Genomic DNA, 12762 nt, shown 5'->3' with positions numbered 1-12762 from the left:
AAGACAAGACTTTCCTGTTTTCTTTTAAAGGATCATAGTGCTCAGGAGGAATAAGAAAAAGGAAGCCTTTGAAAAGCTTCCCTCCCTCAAACCTCATAAAGGAAGAGATGCAGGCCTTTCTCTTCCCAAACACAAACTCGTAACTCACACACAGGAGCTCAGCGAGTAGCAGACATCTAGAAAGGATCCCGGGAATGTCCCTCCTTCTCTTGACTGGGCATGGCTGTTGCTTTAGTCCAAGGGTCAAGGTGAAGAGACAGTGAAAGGACTCTGGGCTTCAGGCATTAGCCAGGATCCAGGCAGAGCAGGCTTAGCCACTGTTGCTCAGCAGCAACACCACTGAGAGCTTCCCAAGCTATTCCAGTGCCTCTTCCGTCTCTCTTAGAGGTTCTTTGTCAGCCTCACAGACCTCTTCTCCAGTCAGAGCTGAGCTTCCCTACCCTGAGGCAAACAGCTGCTCTCTCCTCCAACCTATCCCCTCTCACCCCAAGCCTGGAAAGGAATAAACTGTATTAATCACCTGAAAGCAGATGGGAACCCATCAGAAGACCATTCTGAGCAGTGTTTGGTAAGGAATGTTAAAGAATCGGTGCATTCCCAGCGTTTTTCAAACTTCAGGAAATCGATTTACAGGGACACAGGTGGCATTTAAAAAAATAAAATCTGATAGAAGAAAACAGATTAGAAAAATACCAGCGTGCACTGCATTGTGACTCGAGCACACTTATATACATATCTGTAAAAAGTTCCACAAAGCAATGCTTACTGTTTTCACAGTAAGTATATAAAGAGGGGTGACGTCATAAATCTACGCTGAGGCCACATAAATTCAGTTGGATCATGGGCTTTAGGAGATGTAGAAGAGGGAAAGGAAATTGGGGAGCTAGATCAGGGAGCCTAGCATGTCAAACTAAAAGAATTGGGCTTTATTCTATAAGCAATGGAAAAACATCATTGAGTTTTAACTGAGGAGAGGAATGAATGATCAAACGTGGTTTTAGAGTACAGAGAAGAACTGGACAGAGAACAGATTAAAAGTAGAAAGAAGTTAGGAGGCTGTTAAAATAGTCTAAGAAAGAAATGATGCAGGATAAACCAGAATAATGGGGACAGAGATTTTTATTAAGAGATTTAGGAAGTAAAAATGCCAGATCTTGGTGACTATGTAAAGGCAGGAGAAAAAGAAGAAATAAAAAATGATGCTCAGCTAAATGCAATGTGGTATCCTGAACTGTATCCTAGAACAGAAAAAGGACAATTAGTGGGAAAACTGGCGAAATCTGAATATAGCCTGGAGTTTAGTTAATACTAACGTACCAACCAATGCAGGTGTCTTAGTTTTGACAAATGTACCGTGGCTATGGACAACATTAATGTTAGGGGAAACTGGGTGAGGGGTATAAGGATACTCTGTATTATCTTCACAACTTTGCTGTAAAACCAAATTTATTCCAAAATAAGTTTATTAAAAATAAATGATGCTGGGGGCAGCCCCGTGGCCGAGTGGTTCGGCGGCGCAGGATTTTGCCATTTTGGATCCTGGGCGCGGACATGGCACTTCACATCCGGCCATGCTGAGGCGGCATCCCACATAGCACAACCAGAAGAACCTACAGCTACAATATACAACTATGTACTGGGAGGCTTTCAGGAGAAGAAGAAGAAGAAGAAAAGACTGGTAACAGATATTAGCTCAGGTGCCAAGCTTAAATAAATAAATGATGCCTAAATTTCTGGCTTGGGCACTTGGGAGCCAAGTGGCTCTAATTCTCTAAGATAGAATGCTGCAGAGGAAGTTTAGAGGATGGCAGATGGTAAGGCTCAGCTTCAGACATGTTGAGTTTGATGTCCCTCTGGCTGGAGGGTAAGATACTGAAGAATAAGTTGATCTGGAACTCAGAAAAGAGATCTGGGTTAGAGAAAAGAGATTAGGAGTCAGGATGGGCTGGTAGGCTTGCCTGAGATTACCCTGAGGACACTTACATTCAAAGACAGAGAACCAGTTCATTTCTGGAGAGGCCTGGATGGAGAATAACAAGGTTACCATTGATAACATACTTACTGAGCACTTACTTGCCAGGCCGTTCTAAATGCTTTACTTTATCTCATGGAATCCTCAGAACCTCCCCCATGGAACAGGTACAATTATGACCATTTTATAGATGGAAAACCCCATGGTTTTCATGGGAAAACCATGAAGCAGGATTGCCTCTGCCTTAGTAGTGGTACTCACCTGAGGCAAGCATCAGAATCATCTGTGGAACTTTAGAATAGATGCCTTAGAGAGAGACTCAGGAATCTAGCTAAAAGCCCAAAGCCATGAATATTCATAGTGGTGTTGGAGGTTGAAGCAGCTGTGGTGATGTGACTCCTCCCCTCCCCCGTTTATTCTATGATTAGCTTTCTCCTTATGGTATAAAGCATTTACCACTGGTGTAGGAAAAAGTGTATGACATTCAAATCTGATGTTAACTCAATACTGTTAATATGAATGTTCTAGAGAGGTAGTATCTTAGAAATGATACATTTCACTGCAGATAAACCAAAAACCTATCTGTATGTGATATTAAGAGTAGCAAAGAATTAGAATTAGATAAAGTAGGGCTTATCTTAAGACGAAATGGTGCTCGAAGTGTGGCTCCCAGACCAGCAGCAGCAGTAATTGGAAATGTCAGAAACACAAAATCTCAGGCCATACCCCAAACACGCAGAAACTATAGGAGTAGGAGCCAGCAAGCTGTGCTACAGTAAGTCCTGCAGCGGACTGGGAGGCATGCCAAAGTTGAGGACCACTGCTCCAAAGAAGTTTCAAATCTAGCGGTTCTCTATCATTACTGAAGATAAGAATACCTTGAGAAGCTTTAAAAAATATTCCTATGTTTAGGCCCCAAACCTACTTAGAATCCGGGAGTGAATGCAGCCTAATTATGTAGACTAAAAAAAGAAAACTCCCCAGGTGATTCTCATACAGACATCTGGTAAAGAACCACTGTTTTAGTGGAACCAATCAAAAAATATCTATATTATTTACTCCCAAAAAGCTAGATTAGGAAGTTAAACAGATATCTGGCTAAGTGCCTAGAGTGCATCGATTTAACAGAATATTATACAACTGTCAACAAGAATAAAGTAGCTATATATGTACTGATATAAAACAAACTCCAATATAGTGTTAAATGAAATAAGCAATGTGTAGAACATTTAAAATATTTTTAAAAGGGGATGTCTAGGAAAAAAAAAATTAAATTAAAAAATTGGGGCCGGCCCCATGGCTGAGTGGCTAAGTTCGCACACTCTGCTTCAGTGGCCCAGGGTTTCGCTGGTTTGAATCCTGGGCGCGGACACAGCACCACTCGTTAAGCCATGCTGAGGCAGCATCCCACATGCCACAACTATAAGGACCCACAACTAAAAATACACAACTGTGTACTGGGGGGCTTTGGGAGAAAAAAGAAAAATAAAAAAAATTACATAAAATTAAAAGGGGACGTCTGCATGTGTGTAGGCACGCACATGCGCGCACACGCTTTATACAGGAACAGCATGTCTCTTAAAGGATAAGAAATTAGTAGCTGAAGTTTCCTCTAGGAAGAGAAGCAGGTGATCAAATTATAGTGAGGGCAGAGACATTTTTACTATGTGTTTTTGTACTGTTTGCATTTTCTATTAAGTGCATGGTATTGGCCACTCAAATTAACTAACTGATTTAAAAAACTTTAAGCTTAGGGGCAAAAAGAACCACTGCTTTAGAGGGAATGAGTCATTAGCAAGCAAGATATATGAAAGAGCTAGATGGGAAGGAAGCAGGGCAGTGAAATGGAACGTGGGGCCGTCAGCTGTTAAAGGGCAATTAGAGCAGTGATGAAGGGAAAGGGACAAGAGGAAAGACAGTCTTGGAAAAAAGTCCAATGCAGACAATCCTCCCCCGATTCCTTCCTGAGGTGACGTTAGGCAGACTGAGACTCAAACCAGAGAGCTCAATTTGTCCATATGCAGCTTTATTCTGAATTAACCACCTATCAAGAGTGCAGGTCCAAAGAGTAGAAAAAAATAAAGGAGCCCATCCAAAAAAGTTCCCTGGCAAGTGTGAAGGAGGGCATGATGTTAGGAGCCATGTTTAGGAAAAGAAATGTTGTCCAGCTCGTGAATGCCATTTTTGTCAATGATTCGAACACTGAAGGCTGGCAGATTCAGGATGAAGCGTTTCTGGAGCTGCAGAGAGACAGGAGGGAAATCAGTCAACAAATATTTACTGAGCACTAACTATGGGCCAGATTCTGTTCTAGGCACTGGGCAGACCAGCAGATAAGAGCTTATATTCTATTTGGGGCAGCTGGTCCTAAGACACTGAGGAAAGCCCAAACTGCAGCTGACAGCTGACTGGAAGCTGGTGAGCATGAAGTGGGAGGCACAGCTGGGAGCTTTCTCTGGTCAGTCGGCGGATGAAAGAATGAGACAATCCAGTGCTCCAAGGCTTCATATTGCCCACAGTGCTACCTATCAGCCTGGGAAACACAGACTTCTCTTTTAAAACGTCTCAAGGTAATAAGGCAAATAAAGGAGTGACTGCCCTAGGAATAAGCTTTGGACAAAGCAATGTACTCTCAAGTCCCAACAGTTGCTCCAGTCACCCAACCACGTTATAAGAACTGGGTGTGAGTGTGCTTGTGTGTGTAGCTGGAGGGGCGGCGGGAAGGATGTGGGCAGAACTGCTCTTGGAACAACCCCTGCTTCTGTCTCCTCCAATCCAAGCTGACCCATCATTAAAGTAACACCTCTGCACTCTCCTAAGACTCTGCTTGAGAGGCTGTTCCACAGGAGCTGTGGCCTGCATCCATGGAAGCAGACAGCCCCACTAACCTGGGTAGACTGAGGAACAGAGCTGGAGGAAATCTTTGCTTCTGTGGCTATCCTTCCTGGACACCTCACTTAAAGTCTCCAGAAGAAAAAAGAAGGCACAAAGCTCTCTACTTCCTCCCTTAGGAGCACGTCCCAGAAACGTCCACCTCCCCAGGCTTAAGCCCCCCTCCCTTGCTATTTCCCATCTCTTTCTCAGCTGAGGGCTGGGGAGCAACAACCCATTCCATTCCAGAGTCCTCTGGCTGATGACTCCTATGTCCAGAAACAAGCTTCAAGATCAAGAAAAGGTGACAATAAGGAAATATGGGTTTCTAAAATGATTGTCTTTAGGATCCCTGGGTAATAACGTCTCAAAGCACTTGATACTCCAGTGGCTTCTTCCTGACACTTGGGGCTGCCAGACTAATATGGTCTCTCAGCTGAACGGTTAAGTAAAGCACATGAGTTTAATCTGTTTCTGCTTTAGAAAGGGGATTTACAAACAAGAGGAAGAAGGGGGCACTGTGGACTGAAAATGACAGGCTTGTGTAAGAGGCAAACTGACATCACGTCCAATGCTCCCAGCTGCTCTCATTCTCCTACTCTCTCACTAGACCACGAATTCCAGTTTAGCCTTAGGCCCCAAGAACAGTTAAAGAATGAAAACAGGCCCGCTTTCTTTTCCTCTTCATTCTCCATTTACAGCCCAAAGCCTCAGACTCTTAGGAGCAGTACCAAAATGGGTGAGGTCCATGTTCCTGGCCTCATAAACTAACGACTACTCTCCTCGTCTGCCCAAAGCTCCCCAGTTGCGTTCTATGGCCTCCTGAGTTCTCAGGGGAGGCTTTCTCTCTAGGACTCATGCACTATTAAGGGAACAGACAGTATGGCAACTATGGGTGGCACAAGAATAGAGAAGGTATAAGGTCTAGGGCAGTAGTTCTTCAAGTATGGCCCACTTACCACCTGCAGCCAAATCACCTAGGACTGCTAGTGAAAATATTCCTAGGCTCTACACCAGGACGACTGAATCGGAATCTCAGGGGCGGGGTGTGGCAGGCATGAATCTGCCCTTTTTTCTTAACAAGTTCCCCAGATGATCCCTATACATGCTAAAATTTGAGAACCACTAGTCTGGATGAACCAAAATGTAAACAAATTACAAGACTGACATTGATGAGGAGGTGACCCATGAGAGAAAAAATAAGCTTGCTACCCACCAAACTCTATCCCTAGTAGCAACTTCACATCTGGTTAGTGGGTATTTATTACACCTTCTGGCAAGGATCAGAAAAAATCCAACCAAGGAACTGGAACAATTATTGGCAAAGAGAGAGACAAAACATTCCTTTCAGGATCCCAGGGGAGCTACTCACCTCCTCTAGACATTTCCTAAGAAGCTCCACTGCCCTCTCACGTGAGATAGCTGAAAGAGAACACAGAGGCCAAGTACTCAAGGTGCTGCCATTAAGTCCAACTCTCCACTGCAACTTCTGATTAAGTTTCAAAATTCTTCAGGTCAGTGTGTCACACAAACAAAAAAAGCAAAAATATGCCTAGCCTTCTAGCTTGCAAAAAACGTATTCCATATGCAGTTGAGGGTGCTCCAGATCCAATGCTCCGGCAGCCACAAGCCATTGCAAATTGATTTGCTACAGAGAAGGGTAAGCATGACGGAATTCTGCCTCCCATGGCCAGGGCCTGCCTCTAGAGGAGTCCAGCGGCCTGCCTCTTTTTCATAGCCCATCCCCCCCACAACCCCCGCTTTAGGCCAGGGCTTAAATCAGTTCCATCTGCCCTAGCCAGCTGCAAATCAGGGAAAGAGAGGACACGGCCAGAGTTTTAGTCTCACTTTCCCAGCTGGGTCTCAGTTTAACAATGGAAAGAGAATTCATAGGATGGAGCTGAGACTTGCATAAAATAGGAGCCAAAGGAAGAGTGTATGGGCATGGCAAACCGGGATGACATATTATGCAGTCAGGCTTCAGGGGTGGTTGGTGGTTATTTCGGTGGGCAAATCAGCTGTATTACTGACAGATGCCAAATTAAGCAACAGTCACTAGGAGGCCAGGCTAATTCTTTTCAGGATGTGGCCTGGAGCTCTGGTGTGGGTGAGGTTGAGCAAGAGGGCAGCACCAAAAAAGGAATGAACAAGTCAGATTTTTACTATACTGACAGGGAAGAATGGAATGTAAGAAGTGGTTATCTGTGCTGCATCTATAGCCTGAAAAAGCTAAGAATCCTAAAAGCCTATTTGCTCACAGTGGCTGAAGTCAAGGTTGGAATTGGGGTCAGAAGATAGAATTTAGCACAAAAGCATCCCTGTCCAGAAGCTTTGCCAAGCTGACAGTTTATTGACAAGTAGAGAGTCCAACTTTTTCTTGCAGGAGGGGGCAGCTGTGAGGTGATAAGAACCAAGGGAAGGACCCAGGCTTGTGCCTTCCAAAGCTTTGACATTTAAACAAAGAAATCTTCAGTTGTCATGCTGGGGACCTGTTCATCCTCACAGGCTCAAAACAAACACACTACTTGGTTTACTTGCTCATTCTCCAGAGCTGAGATGCTAATAAGCATCTAAGCAGGGCAAAATGAGTAAAAAACCCGAACTTTTGTAACTGAAGAATTATAGTTTTACTCACTACTCCAATTCCCCTTTAAAACAAAACCCAGCTTTGGCCATAATACTCATTTTGTCTTGCAAAAGAGGGACTTTTTATCAGCTTTTCAATAACCGTACTGACCCATAGGAGAGAGTAGCTTCCAGAGGATACCTACATATGCTTCTTAGGATCTATCCTCTATTCAAGCCCTGGCCACCCAACTCCAAGGGGTAGTGCACAAGACCAGAAAGTAGCTGAGGACAGGGCTCTACTACTCCCTACCTCGAGTGCTGGAACTTACTTGGTGTGTAGTATCGGTCCAGGATACTGAGAGTCAGGAAGGCACCATAGCCATGGGCTGCGAAAGGGGCCTTGGCCAAGGCGGCCAGGTAGTCCATGTAGTAGAGAGCTGGACCCTCATGCTCATCGTAGCCAGCCAGGAGGAGGTTGACATGATATGGAGTCTACAAAAGAAAGACATGGCAAAGTGATGGTCAAGCAGTAACACCAACATCTCTTCCCATGGCAAATGGGAGCATCCCAATTCTTGATGAATAAGAAAATAGCTGCAGCTGAGTAAATCACAGTGAAAGTAAAAATTCAGAGAAATCTAAAGGACCTAGAGTGTGGTAAGAGGTGAAGGGAGGTTGGTGTGTTTTCTTTGAATAGAAGAGCTTTTGGAGCACTTTAAGGTATATATAAGAGCTGCTCTCTGCTTAAAGCCTATGGACCAGAACTTGTTACAAAAGCATTTCAAAGGCAAAGCATGGGTGCTCTTATGTCTTTCCTAATTGCTGAAACCAATAAACACAATTCTGAGAGTGTCAGGCCACAGACTAAAGGAAGCAGCAGCTCCAACCACATCATCCAAAATAAAGAGACTCAGTCTGGGTACCTGGACCAAAATCTCAAGTGGTAAACTGTCTGCCTCACTCTTAAAGAAACAACTCTTGGGGTGGGGAAGGATAGTAGCTCTCAAATATTTAAGTCAAATAACTAAACTTTTAATGTAGACAGTAACAATGGAAGTCCACAGATACAAAGAAACATAGTAATGCTAGATGAACTGTAGATTTAGGTGAGATGCTAACATTTTTCTAATCTAACAAGGCTCCTCTAAGATAACTAAGAAGTCATTTTTATCAATGAGACAAAAAGTAGTTATAACTTAGATTTATAGATGTCCTTTCTTTGTATTACCTGCAAGTCTAAAAATGCAATTTCTACAAAGGACCTTGACCAAGTCTGCCTTGCTTTTCATCTCCAAATGGATGATTATTTTTTCTACAGCAGCTAGGCCATTTACCATGTTAAATTCAGTCTGTCTATAACCCAGGCATCAGTGGTGAGACTCCCACCTTACACGGCTTCCTTTTTCTCTGCAAAATTTGTTTTTCCTCTTGCATTTGCCTCAGTGGGTAGTGAGCAGCCCTTACCCATGGTTATGTGCCCATCCCTAAACTTATATATTCAATTAAATGCACATTAAATGAAACTGAATACACTTATGAACCCTATTATAGAGCATAAATAACAGCTAATGGTCCTAAAAGTGATATCTTACATTCTTTGAACACTGATTAACATGGCAGCCTGAAGAAACTCAGATTAGAGGAACATGTGAAAATATTACATATTTACTTGGAATTCCAAGCCAGCTGTGCTAAGTAACATCTCCTGAATATTACAGTGTAACCCCAACCTGCAAACAAGTTTCTGCTTTGGGGATAAGATGGTGGATAGACTCAGAGGAGTAAGAACTGACCAGCAGTAGTCAAGTCTTCTGAGAAAGTAATTACCTGCCTATCACATTTCCCAGTGGGTAGTGTGCTATACTCTGCCAGGACCTGGAATTCTCTGCTGCATTCCGTGACTCCGTTCTTAGTAAGCCAGACCTTAGGCAATATATTTAACCCCTATGAGCTTCTGTTTCCTTATGTGTAAAACTGGGTTAATTAATCCTTCCCCCACCTTCTAGGGAGTATGGTGAGAAAAAATATCAGAGGTGAGGTATCCCAAATTCTGGAAGAAAAGATGCCACCTAAATTCCTAGTATATGAGCTATACCCCAGTCTCCTTTTGATAGCTTACCACTTTAAACAACAACAAAACTACTGAAATTAACTAAAGACAAAAAACATATAACTAATAGCATTTTTTTGTGTGTGTGGAAACTATTGTAAAATCAGGCAGACATAGAATATCTTGGTGTTCTTACAGTTAAAATTAGGATAGCAAAAGGAGAGAGAGACAGAGAAATATAGCAAGGGGATTCTAAATGGTTTCCCTCCCCAAGAGATTTATAATACAGTCTCTTACGTATCAAAAAATAAGTTCTTCTTTTTGCTAAGAGGATAACTCTACTCTTCCTCATTCACCGCCAAAACACTCATTGTATGGTTAACCAAAACAAAATAACTATTGCAAGTTGCAGTGGTATATTAAGGATCCACCCAGATATCCAAAGAGGCCTAACCAGCAGAACCCAGACGTGTTCTGTCTCCAGTGAGGATCTTGCCCATACTATGAGATTAAACTGCGTTTAAAACAATTAATGTGATTTTAAAAGCCACCACCAAAAGATTTTACATAAAACTATGTTAACAGAATTCCAAAAGCAAACTGTATTTCTTAAGTCTATATAATATTTATTTATGCTCAGGCATCTGACACACACATTCATCAAAGTTAGTATTCAGGAGCTAAAACACGTGGTATAGAAGATAACTCACAAATTATTGTGTGACTTTGAATTACCAACTTTTGCATGTGTGAGATGCTTAAGCATAAATAAATGGTGTTATCTAGACTAATTAAATCAATACATCTGTGTAACAACTTGCAGTTTCTGAAATTCTTCTGACAATGCTCCATCAAAGATCTCTGGTTTACACTAGTTTTTTAAAATTTCAAATAAAGTTTGGTGTACTGTCATTCTCTCACTCCTCTAAGACTGACAGCTCAAAATGACAAAGCCATAGTTATGGCTTTCTTGACTGTTATATTCCCTCATATTCTTGACTCATTAGTGTTTTCCTAGAATGAGACAAATTCCAAGCCATTCAATTTTGTGCTTTTTTACAGCACACACACATGTGACTGCTTGTGGTGTGTTTAGGGAAATAGTATGTGTAAGGCACAATCCATCTATTCAAATATTTATACCAAACATCAGCTCCATGAAGGCAGGACTATACAAGGCTTGTTCAATGATGTACAAGTATATAGTATATTCTCAATAAATAAATAAATATTTGTTGAATGAATGAATAATAAGCATACCAGAAAGCATTACACGTCTTAATATATATATGGCTAATGCCTTGTATCACAAGAAGAAAGATTAAGAAAATCACTAAACAAATGTTAGAAAGAGGTAGGTTCTACTTCTGAGAACTGGTTCAAGTTTAAATCAATTGCCAGAATCTCTTTGAATGCACATATATTCTTGCTTTTTGCTAGACTCCTGGGTCCTTCTCTTTCTACCTCCTTTTAGACATGGGTTGCTAAGTAAGAAAAATTTAGGATATAGATCAGGCATTTAGAATTGAATGAAGGAGAGAACAATAAGCATAAATAAATATCTCAGGAAGAAAGAGCTGGGCTACACTGTAGAGTTAGATCTGAGTTTGAAATCTGGCTCTAGTACCAGATGTGTGGCTTTAGAAAAGTTAGTCACAACCTCTCTGAATTCTAATGTTCACATTGAAAACAGGGGATAATACCTACCACAAAAGGGCTACAGTGAAGATTCAAAGAGATGATGCATATAAATGGTACGCATAGTACCTAAAACATAGCGAAGGTTTGATAAATGCTAAAATTACTACCAGAAAAACAATCATCTACGAAGTTCATAGTGTCCATGAAATAAACAGGGCAAGTATTCAGGAGAAGCCCATCTACTCCTGGCACTGAAATACAAGATAAATTCCTCATCTATGTCTTCATAAAGGGATACAGAGAGATGTTTTTAAAAAGTGCCCAGTACACTGCCTGACACATGGTAGGAATACAGTGAATGACAGTTTACTCCTCTTTCCTTCCTTGACTCTTCAGGGGCTCTAAACGTGATGGAGTTCATTGTCAAAAACATTCACAAGCATTGACACTTAGAGCATATCTGCTTCACGGTCAACACACCCTAACCTATATTGAGATTGACATAGGCATTTTCTGGAAACCTGAAAAAACAAAAACAAATCCTACATCCAGATTTGGAGAGTAAATTGCTATTTATTAAGTACCTTCACGCTGTTTCCACCCTTACAAGTATGTTCCTCCTGAGTGCTAAGCCTCACTTTCGAACTACTTTTTCATCAGTTCTCTTCTTTCCCATGATCAGTATTACATGTGAGAATTTGCCAATGATTCTGGGGAAATGGGAACACTAATCAATCACGACAGAAATGCCAGAAATCCTCTATCTTTTACGAGTAATCCTTATTCTGTGCATGACATAATCGAGTCTGTGGTTATCTCCACTATTCCAATTGTTTAGATAGCAAGTCTAGGCGGTAAACAAAGTTATGAGGTCCCCAAGGTGAGGAACTGTATCTTTTATGTCTAGGCACCTTCCACAGCAAAGGCTAGGATGAATAGTATATATAATTTTGAATTAACCTAAACTTCCCAATGACCAGTAAATGAATCTAAACATTTAGCTGAGATACTCTGCCCAATGGCCTTGAGGATCACCATCAATGGTTTGTAGTGCAAATACGAACATGCTTAGGTTTAAAAGTTGTATCTAATTGAGATATATATATATATACATAAAATTTTAAACAAACCATCCTGGGAACTCAAAATGAATTTTAGCTTCTAAAATAAGGTACCGCCAAAATTTTGCCTCTTTTTACAACTGCGAAAAAAAAACCTAGGCAACGTGGTATCTTTTCCTCCCTTAAAAAATACATGATAGAAGCGTATTTTTTTTTTTTAAAGATTGGCACCTGAGCTAATATCTGTTGCCAATCTTTTTTTTCCTTCTTCTTCTTCTCCCCAAAGCCCCCCAGTACACAGTTGTGTTTTCCACTTGTGAGTGCCTCCAGCTGTGCTATGTTGGGACACCACCCCAGCACAGCCTGATGAGCGGTGCCAAGTTGGCACCCAGGAGCCAAACCAGTGAAACCCTGGACCGCCAAAGCGGAGGGCATGAACTCAATCACTTGGCCACGGGGCTGGCCCCAAAAGCCTATTTCTTAAGTGGAGAGCTTTAAGTCATTTTGATATTTCCTCATCTATACAGCAGGAATAGTAACAGTATCCACCATTACAGGACTGTAGCAAGGGTTAAATAAATAAATCTAAAGTGGTCAAT

At 41.7% G+C, this 12762-nt stretch overlaps 1 protein-coding gene across 3 annotated transcripts in view; it reads right to left on the bottom strand.

Moving 5' to 3' along the window:
• Positions 1 to 3977: 3977 nt before the first annotated feature.
• Positions 3978 to 12762, bottom strand: part of PSMB2 (proteasome 20S subunit beta 2) — a 31724-nt gene continuing 22939 nt past the window's right edge. For all 3 annotated transcript variants that reach the window (XM_001503676.6, XM_070260442.1, XM_070260441.1), the window contains exons 6-8: positions 7741 to 7903; positions 6216 to 6265; positions 3978 to 4212 (exon numbers count right to left, since the gene is read on the bottom strand). In XM_001503676.6, the coding sequence (XP_001503726.1) occupies positions 4105 to 4212; positions 6216 to 6265; positions 7741 to 7903 (321 nt within the window). In that variant the 3' untranslated portion in view covers positions 3978 to 4104. The remainder of the gene's footprint in view (positions 4213 to 6215; positions 6266 to 7740; positions 7904 to 12762) is intronic.

Source organism: Equus caballus, chromosome 2 (assembly GCF_041296265.1).
Source record: "Equus caballus isolate H_3958 breed thoroughbred chromosome 2, TB-T2T, whole genome shotgun sequence".
NCBI classification, from domain to species: Eukaryota; Metazoa; Chordata; class Mammalia; order Perissodactyla; family Equidae; genus Equus; species Equus caballus.
Note: the sequence above shows the minus strand (reverse complement) of the source record. Positions and strands in the feature narration are given on the sequence as shown.